General features: G+C 45.6%; 1 protein-coding gene across 1 annotated transcript in view; it reads left to right on the top strand.

The window, feature by feature from the left end:
* LOC116360057 (2-hydroxyacylsphingosine 1-beta-galactosyltransferase) overlaps window positions 1-27,238 on the top strand; it is an 87,454-nt gene that overhangs the window by 27,913 nt on the left and 32,303 nt on the right. Inside the window, exons 2-4 of the mRNA XM_031814538.1 lie at window positions 3,185-3,378; window positions 7,082-7,720; window positions 24,817-24,959. Coding sequence (XP_031670398.1) covers window positions 3,187-3,378; window positions 7,082-7,720; window positions 24,817-24,959 — 974 coding nt within the window. The 5' untranslated portion in view covers window positions 3,185-3,186. The remainder of the gene's footprint in view (window positions 1-3,184; window positions 3,379-7,081; window positions 7,721-24,816; window positions 24,960-27,238) is intronic.

Below are 27,238 nucleotides of genomic sequence, written 5' to 3' on the forward strand. Positions count from 1 at the left end.
GTGATAATTCAGTGCTGATTCTTCCACTGATTCAGGGTGATAATTCATTGCTGATTCTTCCACTGATTCAGGGTGATTCTTCCACTGATTCAGGGAGATAATTCAGTGCTGATTCTTCCGGTGTTCTGCACCGCATAAAGAATAAAACATTCCTCAAAACGGAATAGTAGATAAGGTTATCCAAGCAGTAATCATAACCTGAAACAACAACAATTCCTACTTTATCTGGGATCAGGTGCTGCCAATGGGAGGGAGGGAGGGAGAGGGAGGGAGGGAGAGAGAGGGGGAGAGTTAGGGAGAGAGAGAGTTAGGGAGGGAGGGAGAGAGAGGGAGAGGGAGAGAGAGAGGGAGAGTTGGGGAGAGAGAGAGAGTTAGGGAGGGACAGAGAGAGAGGGAGAGAGAGAGGGAGAGAGAGGTAAGTTTGTAGCTCACCACATAATCTTACCAGGTCATGTCTATCGCTACCTAACAAAACCTCTACCACTCACACACAGATCACATTACATAACGGCGCCACAGGTGACCCGCTGTTAGAAAGCCTGTCAGATACACATCTGAATCCCAAATGGAATATTATTCCCATAAGGCCCTGGTCTAAAGTAGTGCACTATGAAGGGAACAGGGTTTCATAGGACTCTGGTCTAAAGTAGTGCACTATGAAGGGAACAGGGTTTCATAGGACTCTGGTCTAAAGTAGTGCACTATGAAGGGAACAGGGTTTCATAGGACTCTGGTCTAAAGTAGTGCACTATGAAGGGAACAGGGTTTCATAGGACTCTGGTCTAAAGTAGTGCACTATGAAGGGAACAGGGTTCCATAGGACTCTGGTCTAAAGTAGTGCTCTATGAAGGGAACAGGGTTTCATAGGACTCTGGTCTAAAGTAGTGCACTATGAAGGGAGTAGGGTTTCATATGACTCTGGTCTAAAGTAGTGCACTATGAAGGGAACAGGGTTTCATAGGACTCTGGTCTAAAGTAGTGCACTATGAAGGGAACAGGGAAACATTTGGAACTCACAAATCATGAGTCTGACCACACCCCTCATAACGCCTCCTAACCACTAATCAGTTACCAATTGTATACTTAGACCGTTTAGTCACACACACGCACACACACACACACTGTAAACTGGGTTCTGAGTGTTAGATTCAACAGTATAGAGAGAGAGAGAGAGAGAGAGAGAGAGAGAGAGAGAGAGATAGAGAGAGAGAGAGAGATAGAGAGAGAGAGAGAGAGAGAGAGAGAGAGAGATGTTATTGATCCTGATATTGATCCTGATAAATATGTGTTCTGTCCTGATGATATTGATCCTGATACAGCCTGAGAAATATGTGTTCTCTCCTGATGTTATTGATCCTGATAAATACGTGTTCTGTCCTCCTGATGTTATTGATCCTGATAAATATGTGTTCTGTCCTGATGATATTGATCCTGATACAGCCTGAGAAATATGTGTTCTCTCCTGATGTTATTGATCCTGATAAATACGTGTTCTGTCCTCCTGATGTTATTGATCCTGATAAATATGTGTTCTGTCCTCCTGATGTTATTGATCCTGATAAATATGTGTTCTCTCCTGATGTTATTGATCCTGATACAGCCTGAGAAATATGTGTTCTCTCCTGATGTTATTGATCCTGATAAATACGTGTTCTGTCCTCCTGATGTTATTGATCCTGATAAATATGTGTTCTGTCCTGATATTGATCCTGATACAGCCTGATAAATATGTGTTCTGTCCTTATGTTATTGATCCTGATTCAGCCTGATAAATATGTGTTCTGTCCTGATGTTATTGATCCTGATTCAACCTGATAAATATGTGTTCTGTCCTGATGTTATTGATCCTGATTCAGCCTGATAAATATGTGTTCTGTCCTGATGTTATTGATCCTGATTCAACCTGATAAATATGTGTTCTGTCCTGATGTTATTGATCCTGATTCAGCCTGATAAATACGTGTTCTGTCCTGATGTTATTGATCCTGATTCAGCCTGAATAATACATGTTCTGTCCTGATGTTATTGATCCTGATAAATATGTGTTCTGTCCTGATGATATTGATCCTGATACAGCCTGATAAATATGTGTTCTGTCCTGATGTTATTGATCCTGATAAATACGTGTTCTGTCCTCCTGATGTTATTGATCCTGATAAATACGTGTTCTGTCCTCCTGATGTTATTGATCCTGATAAATATGTGTTCTGTCCTCCTGATGTTATTGATCCTGATAAATATGTGTTCTGTCCTGATGATATTGATCCTGATACAGCCTGAGAAATATGTGTTCTGTCCTGATGTTATTGATCCTGATAAATATGTGTTCTCTCCTGATGTTATTGATCCTGATAAATATGTGTTCTCTCCTGATGTTATTGATCCTGATAAATATGTGTTCTGTCCTGATGTTATTGATCCTGATAAATACGTGTTCTGTCCTCCTGATGTTATTGATCCTGATAAATATGTGTTCTGTCCTGATATTGATCCTGATACAGTCTGATAAATATGTGTTCTCTCCTGATGTTATTGATCCTGATAAATATGTGTTCTGTCCTGATGTTATTGATCCTGATAAATATGTGTTCTGTCCTGATGTTATTGATCATGATTCAGCCTGATAAATACGTGTTCTGTCCTGATGTTATTGATCCTGATTCAGCCTGAATAATACATGTTCTGTCCTGATGTTATTGATCCTGATTCAGCCTGATAAATATGTGTTCTGTCCTGATGTTATTGATCCTGATTCAGCCTGATAAATACGTGTTCTGTCCTGATGTCATTGATCCTGTTATTGATCCTGATTCAGCCTGATAAATATGTGTTCTGTCCTGATGTTATTGATCCTGATACAGCCTGATAAATATGTGTTCTGTCCTGATGTTATTGATCCTGATTCAGCCTGATAAATACGTGTTCTGTCCTGATGTCATTGATCCTGTTATTGATCCTGATTCAGCCTGATAAATATGTGTTCTGTCCTGATGTTATTGATCCTGATACAGCCTGATAAATATGTGTTCTGTCCTGATGTTATTGATCCTGATAAATACGTGTTCTGTCCTAATGTTATTGATCCTGATACAGCCTGATAAATACTTGTTCTGTCCTCCTCTTGTTGTTATGACAACTAACTCATTTTTTTCTCTCTTCCTCTCCTCCCCGCTGTTCCTCCCAGACATGCACCCTCCCCCATCGCTCCTCTCCCTCCTCCTCCACCTCTCCCTGTACCCCAGTGCATGCTGGTCCTCCAGGATCATCGTAGTCCCTCCCATCATGTTTGAGTCCCATCTCTACATCTTCAAGACCCTGGCCACAGAACTCCACCTCCAGGGACATGATACTTCCTTCCTGCTGTCAGAGGGGCGCCAGGTAACATTGTGTTACTAAGTAGCAGGGTCATTGGTGTCAGAGGTGGGCCAGGTAACATTGTGTTACTAAGTAGAGGGTCATTGGTGTCAGAGGTGGGCCAGGTAACATTGTGTTACTAAGTAGAGGGTCAGAGGTGGGCCAGGTATCATTGTGTTACTAAGTAGCAGGGTCATTGGTGTCAGAGGTGGGCCAGGTAACATTGTGATACTAAGTAGAGGGTCAGAGGTGGGCCAGGTAACATTGTGTTACTAAGTAGAGGGTCAGAGGTGGGCCAGGTATCATTGTGTTACTAAGTAGAGGGTCAGAGGTGGGCCAGGTAACATTGTGTTACTTAGTAGAGGGTCAGAGGTGGGCCAGGTATCATTGTGTTACTAAGTAGCAGGGTCATTGGTGTCAGAGGTGGGCCAGGTAACATTGTGTTACTAAGTAGAGGGTCAGAGGTGGGCCAGGTAACATTGTGATACTAAGTAGCAAGGTCATTGGTGTCAGAGGTGGGCCAGGTAACATTGTGTTACTAAGTAGAGGGTCAGAGGTGGGCCAGGTATCATTGTGTTACTAAGTAGAGGGTCAGAGGTGGGCCAGGTAACATTGTGTTACTAAGTAGAGGGTCAGAGGTGGGCCAGGTATCATTGTGTTACTAAGTAGCAGGGTCATTGGGGTCCGCGGTGGGCCAGGTAACATTGTGTTACTAAGTAGAGGGTCAGAGGTGGGCCAGGTGTCACGTTTCTTCAAAATCGAACCCAGAAGCAGACCAGGACAAGGAGAGTAGGAAGAAGGTGAGTATTTATTTACAAGTGAATGTGAGTGGGTAGATACATCCAGGTGGCGTAGCGGGCAGCGGTGGTGAGTTGATGGGAGTAAATAGGTGGATCCAATGAGGAAGCGGAATCCTCCGATGACCAGGCGGGAATGGGGTAAATGATCCGGGTGAGTAACTGAAGACAGAACAAACGGAGGTAAGTTGAAGGCAAGCAAGATGTACAAAACAACAAAACAAATTCTATCCAACTTGAGGCTGATACTATGGCACAACATAATGTTCATGGCTAACGATCTGGCAGGGAATGGATGTCAGGTCAGAGCTTTTGAAGGGGAGAGGTGATGATCAGGACAGGTGTGCAGATTACTGATGGGATACAGGTGCGGGTGAACATCGTTCTCCCAACAAGCTAATTTGCCCGGCAACCAGACAGGGTGCGTTCCAGGACACCGGAAACACACTCCAGGACAGAAACACAGGCAAACACAGACTCAGGAAGCGGGGTTCGTGACACCAGGTAACATTGTGATACTAAGTAGCAGGGTCATTGGTGTCAGAGGTGGGCCAGGTAACATTGTGTTACTAAGTAGCAGGGTCATTGGTGTCAGAGGTGGGCCAGGTAACATTGTGTTACTAAGTAGCAGGGTCTTTGGTGTCAGAGGTGGGCCAGGTAACATTGTGTTACTAAGTAGCAGGGTCATTGGTGTCAGAGGTGGGCCAGGTAACATTGTGTTACTAAGTAGAGGGTCAGAGGTGGGCCAGGTAACATTGTGATACTAAGTAGCAGGGTCATTGTACTGAACGTAAGGTCATTTCCACGGTAACAGAATTGCAATTTTTTTACTTAAAATGTCTGCCTAAGAAAAACCACTGATTTCAAAGTGTAACAAACCAAACGACTCTATGCACAAACTAAAACATATTTCCTTAAAATCTTCCTCAGTTTTCTTGTGGCCATGTTTTAAAAATATGTTTGTTTTAAATATATAAATAACATGATGTGTTAGTGTTGAGGGTGAGACAGACAAACCTTAGATTTCGCCTATGTGTCCTTTGTCATTGTAGGTTGTAACGTACACACTCATAAAACACTGTTTACCATCTCTGTGGGTTACTTAGGCCCTGTAAATTAAACTAACAAGCAGCTCCATTATGGCTGACTGGAACGCCTTTACAGAACCTGTTAGCTGTTGATCAGGGGAGCTACCTCTAGAAGCTGTTAGCTGTTGATCAGGGGAGCTACCTATAGAACCTGTTAGCTGTTGATCAGGGGATCTGCCTCTAGAACCTGTTAGCTGTTGATCAGGGGATCTGCCTCTAGAACCTGTTTGCTGTTGATCAGGGGAGCTGCCTCTAGAACCTGTTAGCTGTTGATCAGGGGAGCTGCCTCTAGAACCTGTTAGCTGTGTATGCTGTTAGCTGTGTACGCCGTGTTTAATCCATTCTGAGGGGCTGTTAGCTGTAGTAACCTAGTACTGTTAGCTGTAGTAGTCTAGTACTGTTAGCTGTAGTAACCTAGTACTGTTAGCTGTAGTAGTCTAGTACTGTTAGCTGTCGTAGTCTAGTACTGTTAGCTGTAGTAACCTAGTACTGTTAGCTGTAGTACTCTAGTACTGTTAGCTGTAGTAGTCTAGTACTGTTAGCTGTAGTAGTCTAGTACTGTTAGCTGTAGTAGTCTAGTACTGTTAGCTGTAGTAGTCTAGTACTGTTAGCTGTCGTAGTCTAGTACTGTTAGCTGTAGTAGTCTAGTACTGTTAGCTGTAGTAGTCTAGTACTGTTAGCTGTAGTAGTCTAGTACTGTTAGCTGTAGTAGTCTAGTACTGTTAGCTGTAGTAGTCTAGTACTGTTAGCTGTAGTAGTCTAGTACTGTTAGCTGTAGTAGTCTAGTACTGTTAGCTGTAGTAGTCTAGTACTGTTAGCTGTAGTAGTCTAGTACTGTTAGCTGTAGTAGTCTAGTACTGTTAGCTGTAGTAGTCTAGTACTGTTAGCTGTAGTAGTCTAGTACTGTTAGCTGCAGTAGTCTAGTACTGTTAGCTGCAGTAGTCTAGTACTGTTAGCTGTAGTAGTCTAGTACTGTTAGCTGTAGTAGTCTAGTACTGTTAGCTGTCGTAACCTAGTACTGTTAGCTGTCGTAGTCTAGTACTGTTAGCTGTAGTAGTCTAGTACTGTTAGCTGTAGTAGTCTAGTACTGTTAGCTGTAGTAGTCTACTGCTAGCTGTAGTAGTCTAGTACTGTTAGCTGTAGTAGTCTAGTACTGTTAGCTGTAGTAGTCTAGTACTGTTAGCTGTAGTAGTCTAGTACTGTTAGCTGTAGTAGTCTAGTACTGTTAGCTGTAGTAGTCTAGTACTGTTAGCTGTAGTAGCCTAGTACTGTTAGCTGTAGTAGTCTAGTACTGTTAGCTGTAGTAGTCTAGTACTGTTAGCTGTAGTAGTCTAGTACTGTTAGCTGTAGTAGTCTAGTACTGTTAGCTGTAGTAGTCTAGTACTGTTAGCTGCAGTAGTCTAGTACTGTTAGCTGTAGTAGTCTAGTACTGTTAGCTGTAGTAGTCTAGTACTGTTAGCTGTAGTAGTCTAGTACTGTTAGCTGTCGTAGTCTAGTACTGTTAGCTGTAGTAGTCTAGTACTGTTAGCTGTAGTAGTCTAGTACTGTTAGCTGTAGTAGTCTAGTACTGTTAGCTGTAGTAGTCTACTGCTAGCTGTAGTAGTCTAGTACTGTTAGCTGTAGTAGTCTAGTACTGTTAGCTGTAGTAGTCTAGTACTGTTAGCTGTAGTAGTCTAGTACTGTTAGCTGTAGTAGTCTAGTACTGTTAGCTGTAGTAGTCTAGTACTGTTAGCTGTAGTAACCTAGTACTGTTAGCTGTGTACATGTTACTATATTGCCCCTTGGGATAATAAAGACTCTCCTCTCCTCTCCTCTCCTCTCCACTCCTCTCCTCTCCTCTAGGTGCCCCCCTCCCCCCACTACACCTTCCAACGTTACCCAGGCATCTTCAACTCCTCCACAGCCGACAGTTTCCTCCAGTCAAAGGTCAGCAACATCTTCTCTGGTCGTCTCACGGCGTTGGAACTCTTCGACATCCTCGATCACTACGCCCAGAACTGCGACGCCGTTGTGGGAAACAAAGAGGTCATGACCCAACTCAAGGATGCCAAATTTGACCTTTTATTGGTCGACCCCAACGAGATGTGTGGGTTTGTGATCGCCCACATCCTCGGGGTTCCCTACGCTGTCTTTTCCACGGGCCTATGGTACCCAGCGGAGGTCGGTGCTCCTGCCCCTCTCTCGTACGTCCCAGAGTTCAACTCTCTCCTCACCGATCAGATGTCTCTAGTCCAGAGGATTACCAACACGGCGGTGTACCTGGTGTCCCGGTTCGGTGTTCAGTACCTGGTGTTACCTAAGTACGAGCGCATCATGAGGAAGCACGGCGTGGAGCCGCGGGTGGCCATGCAGGATCTGGTTCAGGGGAGCAGGCTGTGGATGTTGTCTACTGATCTGGCCCTGGAGTTCCCGAGGCCCACTCTACCACATGTTGTCTATGTAGGGGGGATACTGACCAAACCTGCCAGCCCGTTACCTCAGGTTAGTATACACACACACACACATATGCACACACACATACACACACACACACACACACACACACACACACACACACACACACACACACACACACACACACACACACACACACACACACACACACACACACACACACACATATATATACACACACACACACACACACACACACACACATACACATACATACACACACACACACACACATACACACACACACACACACACACACATATATATACATACACACACATATATACACACACACACACACACATACACATACACACACACACACACACACACACACACACACACACACACACACACACATACACATACACATACACACACACACACACACACATACACATACACATACACATACACATACACATACACATACACATACACACATACACACTCACACATACACACACCTGTGTTTTGTGTGTACTAACCTTAACAGTGTTGGTCTCCTCCAGTGTTATATCTATGGTTGGTCTCCTCCAGTGTTGGTCTCCTCCAGTGTTATATCTATGGTTGGTCTCCTCCAGTGTTATATCTATGGTTGGTCTCCTCCAGTGTTGGTCTCCTCCAGTGTTATATCTATGGTTGGTCTCCTCCAGTGTTGGTCTCCTCCAGTGTTATATCTATGGTTGGTCTCCTCCAGTGTTGGTCTCCTCCAGTGTTATATCTATGGTTAGTCTCCTCCAGTGTTATATCTATGGTTGGTCTCCTCCAGTGTTATATCTATGGTTGGTCTCCTCCAGTGTTATATCTATGGTTGGTCTCCTCCAGTGTTATATCTGTGGTTGGTCTCCTCCAGTGTTATATCTATGGTTGGTCTCCTCCAGTGTTGGTCTCCTCCAGTGTTATATCAATGGTTGGTCTCCTCCAGTGTTATATATATGGTTGGTCTCCTCCAGTGTTATATCTATGGTTGGTCTCCTCCAGTGTTGGTCTCCTCCAGTGTTATATCTATGGTTGGTCTCCTCCAGTGTTATATCTATGGTTGGTCTCCTCCAGTGTTATATATATGGTTGGTCTCCTCCAGTGTTATATCTATGGTTGGTCTCCTCCAGTGTTATATCTATGGTTGGTCTCCTCCAGTGTTATATCTATGGTTGGTCTCCTCCAGTGTTTTATCTATGGTTGGTCTCCTCCAGTGTTATATCAATGGTTGGTCTCCTCCAGTGTTATATCTATGGTTGGTCTCCTCCAGTGTTATATCTATGGTTGGTCTCCTCCAGTGTTATATCTATGGTTGGTCTCCTCCAGTGTTATATCTATGGTTGGTCTCCTCCAGTGTTGGACTCCTCCAGTGCTGGTCTCCTCCAGTGTTATATCTATGGTTGATCTCCTCCAGTGTTATATCTATGGTTGGTCTCCTCCAGTGTTATATCTATGGTTGGTCTCCTCCAGTGTTATATCTATGGTTGGTCTCCTCCAGTGTTATATCTAGTGTTGGTCTCCTCCAGTGTTGGTCTCCTCCAGTGTTATATCTATGGTTGGTCTCCTCCAGTGTTGGTCTCCTCCAGTGTTATATCTATGGTTGGTCTCCTCCAGTGTTGGTCTCCTCCAGTGTTATATCCATGGTTGGTCTCCTCCAGTGTTATATCTATGGTTGGTCCTCCTCCAGTGTTGGGCTCCTCCAGTGTTATGTCTATGGTTGGTCTCCTCGAGTTTTGGTCTCCTCCAGTGTTATATCTATGGTTGGTCTCCTCCAGTGTTATATTAATGGTTGGTCTCCTCCAGTGTTGGTCTCCTCCAGTGTTATATCTATGGTTGGTCTCCTCCAGTTTTTTATCTATGTTTGGTCTCCTCCAGTGTTGGGCTCCTCCAGTGTTGGTCTCCTCCAGTGTTATATCTATGGTTGGTCTCCTCCAGTGTTATATCTATGGTTGGTCTCCCCCAGTGTTGGTCTCCTCCAGTGTTATATCTATGGTTGGTCTCCTCCAGTGTTGGTCTCCTCTAGTGTTATATCTGTGGTTGGCCTCCTCCAGTGTTGGTCTCCTCCAGTGTTGGTTTCCTCCAGTGTTATATCTATGGTTGGTCTCTTCCAGTGTTGGCCTCCTCCAGTGTTGGTCTCCTCCAGTGTTGGTCTCCTCCAGTGTTATATCTATGGTTGGTCTCCTCCAGTGTTGGTCTCCTCCAGTGTTATATCTATGGTTGGTCTCCTCCAGTGCTGGTCTCCTCCAGTGTTGTATCTATGGTTGGTTCTCCTCCAGTGTTATATCTATGGTTGGTCTCCTCCAGTGTTGTATCTATGGTTGGTCTCCTCCAGTGTTGTATCTATGGTTGGTCTCCTCCAGTGTTATGTCTATGGTTGGTCTCCTCCAGTGTTATATCTATGGTTGGTCTCCTCCAGTGTTGGTCTCCTCCAGTGTTATATCTATGGTTGGTCTCCTCGAGTTTTGGTCTCCTCCAGTGTTATATCTATGGTTGGTCTCCTCCAGTGTTATATTAATGGTTGGTCTCCTCCAGTGTTGGTCTCCTCCAGTGTTATATCTATGGTGGGTCTCCTCCAGTTTTTTATCTATGTTTGGTCTCCTCCAGTGTTGGGCTCCTCCAGTGTTGGTCTCCTCCAGTGTTATATCTATGGTTGGTCTCCTCCAGTGTTATATCTATGGTTGGTCTCCTCCAGTTTTTTATCTATGTTTGGTCTCCTCCAGTGTTGGGCTCCTCCAGTGTTGGTCTCCTCCAGTGTTATATCTATGGTTGGTCTCCTCCAGTTTTTTATCTATGTTTGGTCTCCTCCAGTGTTATATCTATGGTTGGTCTCCTCCAGTGTTGGTCTCCTCTAGTGTTATATCTGTGGTTGGCCTCCTCCAGTGTTGGTCTCCTCCAGTGTTGGTTTCCTCCAGTGTTATATCTATGGTTGGTCTCTTCCAGTGTTGGCCTCCTCCAGTGTTGGTCTCCTCCAGTGTTGGTCTCCTCCAGTGTTATATCTATGGTTGGTCTCCTCCAGTGTTGGTCTCCTCCAGTGTTATATCTATGGTTGGTCTCCTCCAGTGCTGGTCTCCTCCAGTGTTATATCAATGGTTAGTCTCCTCCAGTGTTATATCTATGGTTGGTCTCCTCCAGTGTTGGTCTCCTCCGGTGTTATATCTATGGTTGGTCTCCTCCAGTGTTATATCTATGGTTGGTCTCCTCCAGTGTTATATCTATGGTTGGTCTCCTCCAGTGTTATATCTATGGTTGGTCTCCTCCAGTGTTGGTCTCCTCCAGTGTTATATCTATGGTTGGTCTCCTCCAGTGTTGGTCTCCTCCAGTGTTATATCAATGGTTGGTCTCCTCCAGTGATATGTCTATGGTTGGTCTCCTCCAGTGTTATATCTATGGTTGGTCTCCTCCAGTGTTATATCTATGGCTGGTCTCCTCCAGTGTTGTATCTATGGTTGGTCTCCTCCAGTGTTTTATCTATGGTTGGTCTCCTCCAGTGTTGGCCTCCTCCAGTGTTATATCTATGGTTGGTCTCCACCAGTTTTGGGTCTCCTCCAGTGTTATATCAATGGTTGGTCTCCTCCAGTGTTATATCTATGGTTGGTCTCCTCCAGTGTTATATCTATGGTTGGTCTCCTCCAGTGTTATATCTATGGTTGGTCTCCTCCAGTGTTATATCTATGGTTGGTCTCCTCCAGTGTTATATCTATGGTTGGTCTCCTCCAGTGTTATATCTATGGTTGGCCTCCTCCAGTGTTATATCTATGGTTGGTCTCCCCCAGTGTTGGTCTCCTCCAGTGTTATATCAATGGTTGGTCTCCTCCAGTGTTATATCTATGGTTGGTCTCCTCCAGTGTTATATCTATGGTTGGTCTCCTCCAGTGTTATATCTATGGTTGGTCTCCTCCAGTGTTATATCTATGGTTGGTCTCCTCCAGTGTTATATCTATGGTTGGTCTCCTCCAGTGTTGGTCTCCTCCAGTGTTATATCTATGGTTGGTCTCCTCCAGTGTTGGTCTCCTCCAGTGTTATATCTATGGTTGGTCTCCTCCAGTGTTATATCTATGGTTGGTCTCCTCCAGTGTTATATCTATGGTTGGTCTCCTCCAGTGTTATATCTATGGTTGGTCTCCTCCAGTGTTTTATCTATGGTTGGTGTCCTCCAGTGTTATATCAATGGTTGGTCTCCTCCAGTGTTATATCTATGGTTGGTCTCCTCCAGTGTTATATCTATGGTTGGTCTCCTCCAGTGTTATATCTATGGTTGGTCTCCTCCAGTGCTGGTCTCCTCCAGTGTTATATCTATGGTTGATCTCCTCCAGTGTTATATCTATGGTTGGTCTCCTCCAGTGTTATATCTATGGTTGGTCTCCTCCAGTGTTATATCTATGGTTGGTCTCCTCCAGTGTTATATCTATGGTTGGTCTCCTCCAGTGTTATATCTAGTGTTGGTCTCCTCCAGTGTTGGTCTCCTCCAGTGTTATATCTATGGTTGGTCTCCTCCAGTGTTGGTCTCCTCCAGTGTTATATCTATGGTTGGTCTCCTCCAGTGTTGGTCTCCTCCAGTGTAATATCTATGGTTGGTCCTCCTCCAGTGTTGGGCTCCTCCAGTGTTATGTCTATGGTTGGTCTCCTCGAGTTTTGGTCTCCTCCAGTGTTATATCTATGGTTGGTCTCCTCCAGTGTTATATTAATGGTTGGTCTCCTCCAGTGTTGGTCTCCTCCAGTGTTATATCTATGGTTGGTCTCCTCCAGTTTTTTATCTATGTTTGGTCTCCTCCAGTGTTGGGCTCCTCCAGTGTTGGTCTCCTCCAGTGTTATATCTATGGTTGGTCTCCTCCAGTGTTATATCTATGGTTGGTCTCCCCCAGAGTTGGGCTCCTCCAGTGTTATATCTATGGTTGGTCTCCCCCAGTGTTGGTCTCCTCCAGTGTTATATCTATGGTTGGTCTCCTCCAGTGTTTTATCTATGGTTGTGCTCCTCCAGTGTTGGTCTCCTCTAGTGTTATATCTGTGGTTGGCCTCCTCCAGTGTTGGTCTCCTCCAGTGTTGGTTTCCTCCAGTGTTATATCTATGGTTGGTCTCTTCCAGTGTTGGCCTCCTCCAGTGTTATATCTATGGTTGGTCTCCTCCAGTGTTGGGCTCCTCCAGTGTTATATCTATGGTTGGTCTCCTCCAGTGCTGGTCTCCTCCAGTGTTGTATCTATGGTTGGTCTCCTCCAGTGTTATATCTATGGTTGGTCTCCTCCAGTGTTGTATCTATGGTTGGTCTCCTCCAGTGTTGTATCTATGGTTGGTCTCCTCCAGTGTTATGTCTATGGTTGGTCTCCTCCAGTGTTATATCTATGGTTGGTCTCCTCCAGTGTTGGTCTCCTCCAGTGTTATATCTATGGTTGGTCTCCTCGAGTTTTGGTCTCCTCCAGTGTTATATCAATGGTTGGGCTCCTCCAGTGTTATATTAATGGTTGGTCTCCTCCAGTGTTGGTCTCCTCCAGTGTTATATCTATGGTTGGTCTCCTCCAGTTTTTTATCTATGTTTGGTCTCCTCCAGTGTTGGGCTCCTCCAGTGTTGGTCTCCTCCAGTGTTATATCTATGGTTGGTCTCCTCCAGTGTTATATCTATGGTTGGTCTCCCCCAGTGTTGGTCTCCTCCAGTGTTATATCTATGGTTGGTCTCCTCCAGTGTTATATCTATGGTTGGTCTCCTCCAGTGTTATATCTAGTGTTGGTCTCCTCCAGTGTTGGTCTCCTCCAGTGTTATATCTATGGTTGGTCTCCTCCAGTGTTGGTCTCCTCCAGTGTTATATCTATGGTTGGTCTCCTCCAGTGTTGGTCTCCTCCAGTGTAATATCTATGGTTGGTCCTCCTCCAGTGTTGGGCTCCTCCAGTGTTATGTCTATGGTTGGTCTCCTCGAGTTTTGGTCTCCTCCAGTGTTATATCTATGGTTGGTCTCCTCCAGTGTTATATTAATGGTTGGTCTCCTCCAGTGTTGGTCTCCTCCAGTGTTATATCTATGGTTGGTCTCCTCCAGTTTTTTATCTATGTTTGGTCTCCTCCAGTGTTGGGCTCCTCCAGTGTTGGTCTCCTCCAGTGTTATATCTATGGTTGGTCTCCTCCAGTGTTATATCTATGGTTGGTCTCCCCCAGAGTTGGGCTCCTCCAGTGTTATATCTATGGTTGGTCTCCCCCAGTGTTGGTCTCCTCCAGTGTTATATCTATGGTTGGTCTCCTCCAGTGTTTTATCTATGGTTGTGCTCCTCCAGTGTTGGTCTCCTCTAGTGTTATATCTGTGGTTGGCCTCCTCCAGTGTTGGTCTCCTCCAGTGTTGGTTTCCTCCAGTGTTATATCTATGGTTGGTCTCTTCCAGTGTTGGCCTCCTCCAGTGTTATATCTATGGTTGGTCTCCTCCAGTGTTGGGCTCCTCCAGTGTTATATCTATGGTTGGTCTCCTCCAGTGCTGGTCTCCTCCAGTGTTGTATCTATGGTTGGTCTCCTCCAGTGTTATATCTATGGTTGGTCTCCTCCAGTGTTGTATCTATGGTTGGTCTCCTCCAGTGTTGTATCTATGGTTGGTCTCCTCCAGTGTTATGTCTATGGTTGGTCTCCTCCAGTGTTATATCTATGGTTGGTCTCCTCCAGTGTTGGTCTCCTCCAGTGTTATATCTATGGTTGGTCTCCTCGAGTTTTGGTCTCCTCCAGTGTTATATCAATGGTTGGGCTCCTCCAGTGTTATATTAATGGTTGGTCTCCTCCAGTGTTGGTCTCCTCCAGTGTTATATCTATGGTTGGTCTCCTCCAGTTTTTTATCTATGTTTGGTCTCCTCCAGTGTTGGGCTCCTCCAGTGTTGGTCTCCTCCAGTGTTATATCTATGGTTGGTCTCCTCCAGTGTTATATCTATGGTTGGTCTCCCCCAGTGTTGGGCTCCTCCAGTGTTATATCTATGGTTGGTCTCCTCTAGTGTTTTATCTATGGTTGTGCTCCTCCAGTGTTGGTCTCCTCTAGTGTTATATCTGTGGTTGGCCTCCTCCAGTGTTCGTCTCCTCCAGTGTTGGTTTCCTCCAGTGTTATATCTATGGTTGGTCTCTTCCAGTGTTGGCCTCCTCCAGTGTTGGTCTCCTCCAGTGTTGATCTCCTCCAGTGTTATATCTATGGTTGGTCTCCTCCAGTGTTGGTCTCCTCCAGTGTTATATCTATGGTTGGTCTCCTCCAGTGCTGGTCTCCTCCAGTGTTATATCAATGGTTGGTCTCCTCCAGTGTTATATCAATGGTTGGTCTCCTCCAGTGTTATATCTATGGTTGGTCTCCTCCAGTGTTGGTCTCCTCCGGTGTTATATCTATGGTTGGTCTCCTCCAGTGTTATATCTATGGTTGGTCTCCTCCAGTGTTATATCTATGGTTGGTCTCCTCCAGTGTTATATCTATGGTTGGTCTCCCCCAGTGTTGGGCTCCTCCAGTGTTATATCTATGGTTGGTCTCCTCTAGTGTTTTATCTATGGTTGTGCTCCTCCAGTGTTGGTCTCCTCTAGTGTTATATCTGTGGTTGGCCTCCTCCAGTGTTGGTCTCCTCCAGTGTTGGTCTCCTCCAGTATTATATCTATGGTTGGTCTCCTCCAGTGTTGGTCTCCTCCAGTGTTATATCAATGGTTGGTCTCCTCCAGTGATATGTCTATGGTTGGTCTCCTCCAGTGTTATATCTATGGTTGGTCTCCTCCAGTGTTATATCTATGGCTGGTCTCCTCCAGTGTTGTATCTATGGTTGGTCTCCTCCAGTGTTTTATCTATGGTTGGTCTCCTCCAGTGTTGGCCTCCTCCAGTGTTATATCTTTGGTTGCCTCCTCCAGTGATATGTCTATGGTTGGACTCCTCCAGTGTTATATCAATGGTTGGTCTCCTCCAGTGTTATATCTATGGTTGGTCTCCTCCAGTGCTGGTCTCCTCCAGTGTTATATCAATGGTTGGTCTCCTCCAGTGTTATATCTACGGTTGGACTCCTCCAGTGCTGGTCTCCTCCAGTGTTATATCAATGGTTGGTCTCCTCCAGTGTTTTATCTATGGTTGGTCTCCTCCAGTGTTATATCTATGGTTGGTCTCCTCCAGTGTTTTATCTATGGTTGGTCTCCTCCAGTGTTATATCTATGGTTGGACTCCTCCAGTGTTATATCAATGGTTGGTCTCCTCCAGTGTTGGTCTCCTCCAGTGTTATATCTATGGTTGGTCTCCTCCAGTGTTATATCTATGGTTGGTCTCCTCCAGTGTTGGTCTCCTCCAGTGCTGGTCTCCTCCAGTGTTATATCTATGGTTGGTCTCCTCCAGTGTTATATCTATGGTTTGTCTCCTCCAGTGTTATATCTATGGTTGGTCTCCTCCAGTGTTGTATCTATGGTTGGTCTCCTCCAGTGTTATGTCTATGGTTGGTCTCCTCCAGTGTTATATCTATGGTTGGTCTCCTCCAGTGATATGTCTATGGTTGGTCTCCTCCAGTGTTATGTCTATGGTTGGACTCCTCCAGTGTTGTATCTATGGTTGGTCTCCTCCAATGTTTTATCTATGGTTGGTCTCCTCCAGTGTTGGCCTCCTCCAGTGTTATATCTATGGTTGGTCTCCACCAGTTGTGGGTCTCCTCCAGTGTTATATCAATGGTTGGTCTCCTCCAGTGTTATATCAATGGTTGGTCTCCTCCAGTGTTATATCTATGGTTGGTCTCCTCCAGTCTTATATCTATGGTTGGTCTCCTCCAGTGTTATATCTATGGTTGGTCTCCTCCAGTGTTATATCTATGGTTGGTCTCCTCCAGTGTTATATCTATGGTTGGTCTCCTCCAGTGTTATATCTATGGTTGGCCTCCTCCAGTGTTATATCTATGGTTGGTCTCCCCCAGTGTTGGTCTCCTCCAGTGTTATATCAATGGTTGGTCTCCTCCAGTGTTATATCTATGGTTGGTCTCCTCCAGTGTTATATCTATGGTTGGTCTCCTCCAGTGTTATATCTATGGTTGGTCTCCTCCAGTGTTATATCTATGGTTGGTCTCCTCCAGTGTTATATCTATGGTTGGCCTCCTCCAGTGTTATATCTATGGTTGGTCTCCCCCAGTGTTGGTCTCCTCCAGTGTTATATATATGGTTGGTCTCCTCCAGTGTTTTATCTATGGTTGTGCTCCTCCAGTGTTGGTCTCCTCTAGTGTTATATCTGTGGTTGGCCTCCTCCAGTGTTGGTCTCCTCCAGTGTTGGTTTCCTCCAGTGTTATATCTATGGTTGGTCTCTTCCAGTGTTGGCCTCCTCCAGTGTTGGTCTCCTCCAGTGTTGGTCTCCTCCAGTGTTATATCTATGGTTGGTCTCCTCCAGTGTTGGTCTCCTCCAGTGTTATATCTATGGTTGGTCTCCTCCAGTGCTGGTCTCCTCCAGTGTTATATCAATGGTTGGTCTCCTCCAGTGTTATATCAATGGTAGGTCTCCTCCAGTGATATATCTATGGTTGGTCTCCTCCAGTGTTGCTCTCCTCCAGTTTTATATCAATGGTTGGTCTCCTCCAGTGTTATATCTATGGTTGGTCTCCTCCAGTGTTATATCTATGGTTGGTCTCCTCCAGTGTTATATCTTTGGTTGCCTCCTCCAGTGATATGTCTATGGTTGGACTCCTCCAGTGTTATATCAATGGTTGGTCTCCTCCAGTGTTATATCTATGGTTGGTCTCCTCCAGTGCTGGTCTCCTCCAGTGTTATATCAATGGTTGGTCTCCTCCAGTGTTTTATCTATGGTTGGTCTCCTCCAGTGTTATATCTATGGTTGGTCTCCTCCAGTGTTTTATCTATGGTTGGTCTCCTCCAGTGTTATATCTATGGTTGGACTCCTCCAGTGTTATATCAATGGTTGGTCTCCTCCAGTGTTGGTCTCCTCCAGTGTTATATCTATGGTTGGTCTCCTCCAGTGTTATATCTATGGTTGGTCTCCTCCAGTGTTATATCTATGGTTGGTCTCCTCCAGTGTTGGTCTCCTCCAGTGCTGGTCTCCTCCAGTGTTATATCTATGGTTGGTCTCCTCCAGTGTTATATCTATGGTTGGTCTCCTCCAGTGTTATATATGTGGTTGGTCTCCTCCAGTGTTATATCTGTGGTTGGTCTCCTCCAGTGTTATATCTATGGTTGGTCTCCTCCAGTGTTATATCTATGGTTGGTCTCCTCCAGTGTTATATCTGTGGTTGGTCTCCTCCAGTGTTATATCTGTGGTTGGTCTCCTCCAGTGTTATATCTATGGTTGGTCTCCTCCAGTGTTATATCTGTGGTTGGTCTCCTCCAGTGTTGGTCTCCTCCAGTGTTATATATATGGTTGGTCTCCTCCAGTGTTATATCTATGGCTGGTCTCCCCCAGTGTTGGTTTCCTCCAGTGTTATATATATGGTTGGTCTCCTCCAGTGTTATATCTGTGGTTGGTCTCCTCCAGTGTTATATCTGTGGTTGGTCTCCTCCAGTGTTATATCTATGGTTGGTCTCCTCCAGTGTTATATCTATGGTTGGTCTCCTCCAGTGTTATATCTGTGGTTGGTCTCCTCCAGTGTTGGTCTCCTCCAGTGTTATATATATGGTTGGTCTCCTCCAGTGTTATATCTATGGCTGGTCTCCCCCAGTGTTGGTTTCCTCCAGTGTTATATATATGGCTGGTCTCCTCCAGTGTTATATCTATGGTTGGTCTCCTCCAGTGTTATATCTATGGTTGGTCTCCTCCAGTGTTATATCTATGGTTGGTCTCCTCCAGTGTTATATCTATGGCTGGTCTCCTCCAGTGTTGGTTCTCCTCCAGTGTTATATCTATGGTTGGTCTCCTCCAGTGTTATATCTATGGTTGGTCTCCTCCAGTGTTATATCTATGGCTGGTCTCCTCCAGTGTTATATCTATGGTTGGTCTCCTCCAGTTTTGGGTCTCCTCCAGTGTTATATCTATGGCTGGTCTCCTCCAGTGTTATATATATGGTTGGTCTCCTCCAGTGTTATATCTATGGCTGGTCTCCTCCAGTGTTATATCTATGGTATTGAAGCTCGTCTGGAGGTTACTTAACACAGAGTCCAAAGAAGGGCCAGAAGTATACAGAATGGGGTCGTCTGCGTAGATGGATCAGAGAATCACCAGCAGCAAGAGCAACATCATTGATGTATACAGAGAAAAGAGTCGGCCCGAGAATTGAACCCTGAGGTATCCCCATAGAGACGGCCAGAGATCCAGACAACAGTCCCTCCGATGTGACACACTGAACTCTGTCTTAGAAGTAGTTAGTGAACCAGGCGAGGCAGTCATTTGAGAAACCAAGGCTGTTGAGTCCCGATAAGAATGTGGTGATTGACAGTGTCAAAAGCCTTGGCCAGGTGGATGAATACGGCTGCACAGTAATGTCTTTTATCGATGGTGGTTATGATATCATTTAGAACCTTGAGCGTGGCTGAGATGCACCCATGACCAGCTCTGAAACCAGATTGCATAACCAACATGTTGGTTATGTTGTCATAGTTGTGCCTAAGGGGATTTGGGGGAGGGAATGCTGTCACCACCAGGCAGGTGTTTGTCCCCCTGTGTGCTGAGGGTGTCAGGTTCTTGTCCGGTTCTGGCATTTAGGTCGCCACAGACCAGTACATGTCCCTGGGCCTGGAAATGATTGCTCTCCCCCTCCAGGATGGAGAAGCTGTCTTCGTTAAAGTGATTCTAGTGGGGGGATATAGGTACTTCAACTGTAGGTAGCACACAGGAGGACATTTTACTCTGTTGAGATCATTTCCTTTTGAATTTCTAGCCAAATGTAGAATGTTCCTATTTTGACTAATTTAATAGAGTGAGTTAGGTCTGCTCTATATCAAATTAGCATACCCCCTGAGTGTCTTCCCTGTTTCACACCTGGTAGTGTGGTGGATGGGACTACCAGCTCTCTGTAACCTAGAAGGCAACCAGTGGGTCCATCTCCTCTATACCACACACCTGGTAGTGTGGTGGATGGGACTACCAGCTCTCTGTAACCTAGAGGGCAACCAGTGGGTCCATCTCCTCTATACCACCCACCTGGTAGTGTGGTGGATGGGACTACCAGCTCTCTGTAACCTAGAGGGCAACCAGTGGGTCCATCTCCTCTATACCACCCACCTGGTAGTGTGGTGGATGGGACTACCAGCTCTCTGTAACCTAGAGGGCAACCAGTGGGTCCATCTCCTCTATACCACCCACCTGGTAGTGTGGTGGATGGGACTACCAGTTCTCTGTAACCTAGAAGGCAACCAGTGGGTCCATCTCCTCTATACCACACACCTGGTAGTGTGGTGGATGGGACTACCAGCTCTCTGTAACCTAGAAGGCAACCAGTGGGTCCATCTCCTCTATACCACACACCTGGTAGTGTGGTGGATGGGACTACCAGCTCTCTGTAACCTAGAGGGCAACCAGTGGGTCCATCTCCTCTATACCACCCACCTGGTAGTGTGGTGGATGGGACTACCAGCTCTCTGTAACCTAGAGGGCAACCAGTGGGTCCATCTCCTCTATACCACCCACCTGGTAGTGTGGTGGATGGGACTACCAGCTCTCTGTAACCTAGAGGGCAACCAGTGGGTCCATCTCCTCTATACCAGGTTTCTTGTAGGATGACAATGTCTGTATTTCTGATTTCTTTGGTGATGTCCAGGTTCCTGCTCTTTGGACCAAAATGCAGATGACCTCAGGCTTTGGAAATTTCAGGATGAGATGGTGAAGGCTTTGTGTTCCATAAAGTGTCCAATGTTGTTAGTCGTATGGTTTGGCCTCGGACCAGTAAGTGTGAGCAAAGCCTTCTGAGCATCTCTCTCGCTCTCTCCCTCGGTGTCTCTCTCTCAGTCTCTCTCTCACTCTCTCTCTCTCTCTCTCTCTCTCAGTCTCTCTCTCACTCTCTCTCTCTCTCTCTCTCTCTCTCTCTCTCTGTCTTTCTCTCTGTCTCTGTCTCTGTCTCTGTCTCTGTCTCTGTCTCTGTCTCTCTTCTCTCTCTTCTCTCTCTCTCTCTTCTCTCTCTCTCTCTCTCTCTCTCTCTCTCTCTCTCTCTCTCTCTCTCTCTCTCGTTTGGTGCGGCAGGTAGCCTAGTGATTAGAGTGTTGGACCAGTAACCGAAATTTGCTAAATTGAATCCCCGAGCTGACAAGGTAAAATCTGTCTTTCTGCCCCTGAACAAGGCAGTTAACCCACTGTTCCCCTGAACAAGGCAGTTAACCCACTGTTCCTAGGCCGTCAATGTAAATAAGAATTTGTTCTTAACTGACTTGCCGAGTTAAATAAAGGTTAAATAAAATATGTAATAATAAATAAATAAAGGTGAAAAGTCTCCCAAAGCTTTTATTGATCTGGTTGGTTTGGCCCCTGCCATGCCTAGCGGGGTTGGGGTCAGCTCTGACGTACGGAGACGAGAGAGCGCGGGCCGCCGGAATCCAGTGGAGGGTTGTGGAATGTGGCTTTAGCCAATAAGAAGGCATTGTTCTGGTGGTAGGGTCGAGGGTCAGGGTGGAAAAGAGGACCATTGTAACACAGCAATCTCTCCGCACCATCTCTCTATCTCGCTCTCCCCCTCTTTCTCTCTTTCTCTCTCTCTCTCTCTCTGGGCCTGTGATACAAACACACGTACAGGGTCTGTGTTGTAGAGACACTAGGACCAGTGTGTCCTAGGTTTATAGCCCGTGCCATCCCCAGAGCTCACACACTCAAACACACTCAAACACACACACTCACACACACACACACATGCACACACACACACACACGCACACACACTCAAACACACACACACACACACACACACACACACACACACACACACACACACACACACACACACACACACACACACACGCGCGCGCGCGCGCACACACACACACACACACACACACACACACACACACACACACACACACACAATCTGCCTAGAGACCATGTCTCCTCCCCTCTCATCCCTCTCTCCTTCTCTCCCCCTGTCTTCACATCATTCCCTCCCTCCCAGTCACCCAAATGAGGCCTTTTCAGGCCAGACTGTACAATGGCAGACATTCAGCTTGGCTGTTAGCGTGCTAGGGTAATGTTTGGTGAGCTAGGCAGTTAGCATGCTAGGCTAATGTTTGGTGAGCTAGGCAGTTAGCGTGCTAGGCTAATGTTTATACACTCCATTGAGTGTGTCACTGGGCTCAGTGTTCTGGCACAATGTGTCTTAATGTGACATATGCAATGCATTATTAACCAACACAGGGCACTATTGTTCCCTATTACCAGTCTAGCTAACTGGCTACAGCATGTCATGCTAACAGCTAAACACAGTTAGCCATCATGCTAACATTGCTAACGGCTAAGGCGCTTTAAATACTCTATACGTAATGAGACACAGTTAACCATCATGCTAACATTGCTAACGGCTAAAGAGCTTTAAATACTGTATACGTAATGAGACACAGTTAACCATCATGCTAACGTTCATGGGCTTCTTCTTTGACCCAACATGTAGCTTAGTTGTCTTGGAGGAGGCTGATAGCTATATGTCTAGCCTACTTCTTCTTTGACCCAACATGTAGCTTAGTTGTCTTGGAGGAGGCTGATATGTCTAGCCTACTTCTTCTTTGACCCAACATGTAGCTAGCTTAGTTGTCTTGGAGGAGGCTGATAGCTATATGTCTAGCCTACTTCTCCTTTGACCCAACATGTAGCTTAGTTGTCTTGGAGGAGGCTGATAGCTATATGTCTAGCCTACTTTTTAGTTGTTGTTTTTACAGTCAACAATAACAGGAACCTGTATTTGTGTTAGCTAGACAGAACCCCTTCCTGCCTTAAGGCTGATTGGCCCAAATGGCACCGCGATCCATATCGGTCACACTACATAGAGAATAGTGGGCCATTTGAGATACACGTGGGCCATTTGAGATACACGTGACAAATGAGTAAAGCCTGAACTAAAGCACAAACAGCTCTGTTTACGATGCTACATCAGTTGGCTTTAGTTCTTCACGAAGATTACCTATTTAGTTGGTGTGTGTGTGTGTGTGTGTGTGTGTGTGTGTGTGTGTGTGTGTGTGTGTGTGTGTGTGTCTGTGTCTGTGTCTGTGTCTGTGTCTGTGTCAGTTTTACATTTCCCCCCACTAATGGTTATGAATTGGGGGAGGAAAAGCTGATCCTAGATTTTTACCTTTATTTAACCAGGTAGGCAAGTTGAGAACAAGTTCTCATTTACAATTGCGACCTGGCCAAGATAAAGCAAAGCAGTTCGACAGATAAAACGACACAGAGTTACACATGGAGTAAAAACAAACATACAGTCAATAATGCAGTATAAACAAGTCTATATACAATGTGAGCAAATGAGGTGAGAAGGGAGGTAAAGGCAAAAAAGGCCATGATGGCAAAGTAAATACAATATAGCAAGTAAAATACTGGAATGGTAGTTTTGCAATGGAAGAATGTGCAAAGTAGAAATAAAAAAATAATGGGGTGCAAAGGAGCAAAATAAATAAATTAATTAAAATTAAATACAGTTGGGAAAGAGGTAGTTGTTTGGGCTAAATTATAGGTGGGCTATGTACAGGTGCAGTAATCTGTGAGCTGCTCTGACAGTTGGTGCTTAAAGCTAGTGAGGGAGATAAGTGTTTCCAGTTTCAGAGATTTTTGTAGTTCGTTCCAGTCATTGGCAGCAGAGAACTGGAAGGAGAGGCGGCCAAAGAAAGAATTGGTTTTGGGGGTGACTAGAGAGATATACCTGCTGGAGCGTGTGCTACAGGTGGGAGATGCTATGGTGACCAGCGAGCTGAGATAAGGGGGGACTTTACCTAGCAGGGTCTTGTAGATGACATGGAGCCAGTGGGTTTGGCGACGAGTATGAAGCGAGGGCCAGCCAACGAGAGCGTACAGGTCACAATGGTGGGTAGTATATGGGGCTTTGGTGATAAAACGGATTGCACTGTGATAGACTGCATCCAATTTGTTGAGTAGGGTATTGGAGGCTATTTTGTAAATGACATCGCCAAAGTCGAGGATTGGTAGGATGGTCAGTTTTACAAGGGTATGTTTGGCAGCATGAGTGAAGGATGCTTTGTTGCGAAATAGGAAGCCAATTCTAGATTTAACTTTGGATTGGAGATGTTTGATATGGGTCTGGAAGGAGAGTTTACAGTCTAACCAGACACCTAAGTATTTGTAGTTGTCCACGTATTCTAAGTCAGAGCCGTCCAGAGTAGTGATGTTGGACAGGCGGGTAGGTGCAGGTAGCGATCGGTTGAAGAGCATGCATTTAGTTTTACTTGTATTTAAGAGCAATTGGAGGCCACGGAAGGAGAGTTGTATGGCATTGAAGCTTGCCTGGAGGGTTGTTAACACAGTGTCCAAAGAAGGGCCGGAAGTATACAGAATGGTGTCGTTTGCGTAGAGGTGGATCAGGGACTCACCAGCAGCAAGAGCGACCTCATTGATGTATACAGAGAAGAGAGTCGGTCCAAGAATTGAACCCTGTGGCACCCCCATAGAGACTGCCAGAGGTCCGGACAGCAGACCCTCCGATTTGACACACTGAAGTCTATCAGAGAAGTAGTTGGTGAACCAGGCGAGGCAATCATTTGAGAAACCAAGGCTGTCGAGTCTGCCGATGAGGATATGGTGATTGACAGAGTCGAAAGCCTTGGCCAGATCAATGAATACGGCTGCACAGTAATGTTTCTTATCGATGGCGGTTAAGATATCGTTTAGGACCTTGAGGACCTCGTTTAGGATCTGTTGCTAGGGGAAACTTGTGACACAGAGAGAAGGGTGGGGACTATCACCTCACTCAGGGGTCAACCAGGGTCATGGGAGACAGACATGAAGTAGAATGATCATGTGACCCTTCTGCTGGCATGTGACGTCACATTCTGTTATGGTTTAATTCTCTGTTTTATATCAATATAGTTTGATGATGATGTAAACAGCGTCCAGGGATACAGTAGCCGTGGAGACAGTAGTCACGGGGTGTTAGGTGTGTGTGTGTGTCTCTGTGTGTTGTTGTGTGTTGGACAACAGATAGTTCTATGTCTAGATTTGAACTGTCTCCTCTCTCTCTCTCTGTGTGTGTGTGTGTGTGTGTGTGTGTGTGTGTGTGTGTGTGTGTGTGTGTGTGTGTGTGTGTGTGTGTGTGTGTGTGTGCTGCAGGACTTTGAGTCGTGGGTAAATGACACGGCGGAGCATGGCTTCGTGGTGGTATCGTTTGGCGCTGGGGTCAAATACCTCTCAGAGGACATCACTCACAAACTGGCTGGAGCCCTGGGCAGGCTGCCCCAACGCGTGGTCTGGAGGTACTACCAATTTAATTCATTCACATTCCACTGCAACTGGGAAGGGGGAGGACACAACATGGCTGCTAATTCACATTCCCTTCCACTGCAACTGGGAAGGGGGAGGACACAACATGGCTGCTAATTCACATTCCCTTCCACTGCAACTGGGAAGGGGGAGGACACAACATGGCTGCTAATTCACATTCCCTTCCACTGCAACTGGGAAGGGGGAGGACACAACATGGCTGCTAATTCACATTCCCTTCCACTGCAACTGGGAAGGGGGAGGACACAACATGGCTGCTAAATCACATTCCCTTCCACTGCAACTGGGAATGGGGAGGACACAACATGGCTGCTAAATCACATTCCCTTCCACTGCAACTGGGAATGGGGAGGACACAACATGGCTGCTAATTCACATTCCCTTCCACTGCAACTGGGAAGGGGGAGGACACAACATGGCTGCTAAATCACATTCCCTTCCACTGCAACTGGGAATGGGGAGGACACAACATGGCTGCTAATTCACATTCCCTTCCACTGCAACTGGGAAGGGGGAGGACACAACATGGCTGCTAAATCACATTGGGCGAGTTCCTCCCCGACTATATTGCAGACTCCTGCTAAATCTTACAGCACCTGGATAGGTATACATAACTGGTCACACAACCATTGGTTGATGCAAATCAACACTTGGGCATCTAGTTGGACAGGAACTCATCCATTCCCACTGCAACTAGGAGGGAGAGGACACAAAATGGCTGCCAGGGGTCGCACCATCAGCCAGGTGGGTGGGGTAAAATGGCTGAATGATAAACGACCTCTGCTCTTGTGGGCACTAAAATGGCCCCAGCACCTTACCTACTATCTCCAGTGTTGACAAGTTGAATTATATACTGCAATGGATGTGGTGGTTAATTTCTGTATTATCAAATGAGGATAGACAAACGTATCACACAAGTCGTAGTTATGCTTAAACAGAATCTTTATTGGTGAGAGCTCTGCAGTAGCGATTGGCTGGTCGACGAACCACCCTCAGATGATTCCTTGAGAGCCACGACACAAAGGCTACAAAAATATTTTATAGCAAAGATCCACCCCTCAGTCTACATGACAAACAACAGACGTGTGGAATGGATCACAAGGTGGGACTTGATAAATGAGGAAGGAGTATCACGCAGACCGATAGCATTTGCTATGAAGACTGTTTTTATTGTTCAGTTTGGCCCCTAAGACGAGGCTCCGATCTCGTCCCTGGTACTTCTTTAGCACAGAAACACCAACTCAGTCTATGGCATAAATCAATTGTCAACTCCAGATCTCCAGTAAAACCCCTTCTTGACCCCTCTCCTGGACAAGCTCACTGGGGGGAGTGAGCCTCTAGGTCATACACTACCCCAGGATAGGTGTAACATCAGAGAGGACATACAATGGTTCCAGACACTACCACACACATCACAGTGAGGGGAGTGAGCCTCTAGGTCATATACTGCCCCAGGATAGGTGCATCAGAGAGGATATACAGTGGTTCCAGACACTACCACACACATCTTGTCTCAAACCTCATCTCCCCCAAGACCAAAGGAGGGAGTGACTGGCGCACAGACATTGTGGAGATAAGTAATTGGTTCCCCAATAATCACGCCATCCCTTCACATGGTTTAGGATAGGTAAAGACACATGGTTTAGAATAGGTACAGACACATGGTTTAGAATAGGTAAAGACACATTCACATGGGTTAGAATAGGTAAAGACACATTCACATGGTTTAGAATAGGTAAAGACACATTCACATGGTTTAGAATAGGTAAAGACACATGGTTTAGAATAGGTAAAGACACATCCACATGGTTTAGAATAGGTAAAGACACATTCACATGGTTTAGAATAGGTAAAGACACATCCACATGGTTTAGAATAGGTAAAGACACATTCACATGGTTTAGAATAGGTAAAGACACATTCACATGGTTTAGAATAGGTAAAGACACATGGTTTAGAATAGGTAAAGACACGTCCACATGGTTTAGAATAGGTAAAGACACATCCACATGGTTTAGAATAGGTAAAGACACATCCACATGGTTTAGGATAGGTACAGACACATTCACATGGTTTAGAATAGGTAAAGACACATCCACATGGTTTAGAATAGGTAAAGACACATTCACATGGGTTAGAATAGGTAAAGACACAATCACATGGTTTAGAATAGGTAAAGACACATGGTTTAGAATAGGTAAAGACACATTCACATGGTTTAGAATAGGTAAAGACACATTCACATGGGTTA

Source organism: Oncorhynchus kisutch, unplaced genomic scaffold, assembly GCF_002021735.2.
Source record: "Oncorhynchus kisutch isolate 150728-3 unplaced genomic scaffold, Okis_V2 Okis07a-Okis12b_hom, whole genome shotgun sequence".
NCBI lineage: Eukaryota > Metazoa > Chordata > Actinopteri > Salmoniformes > Salmonidae > Oncorhynchus > Oncorhynchus kisutch.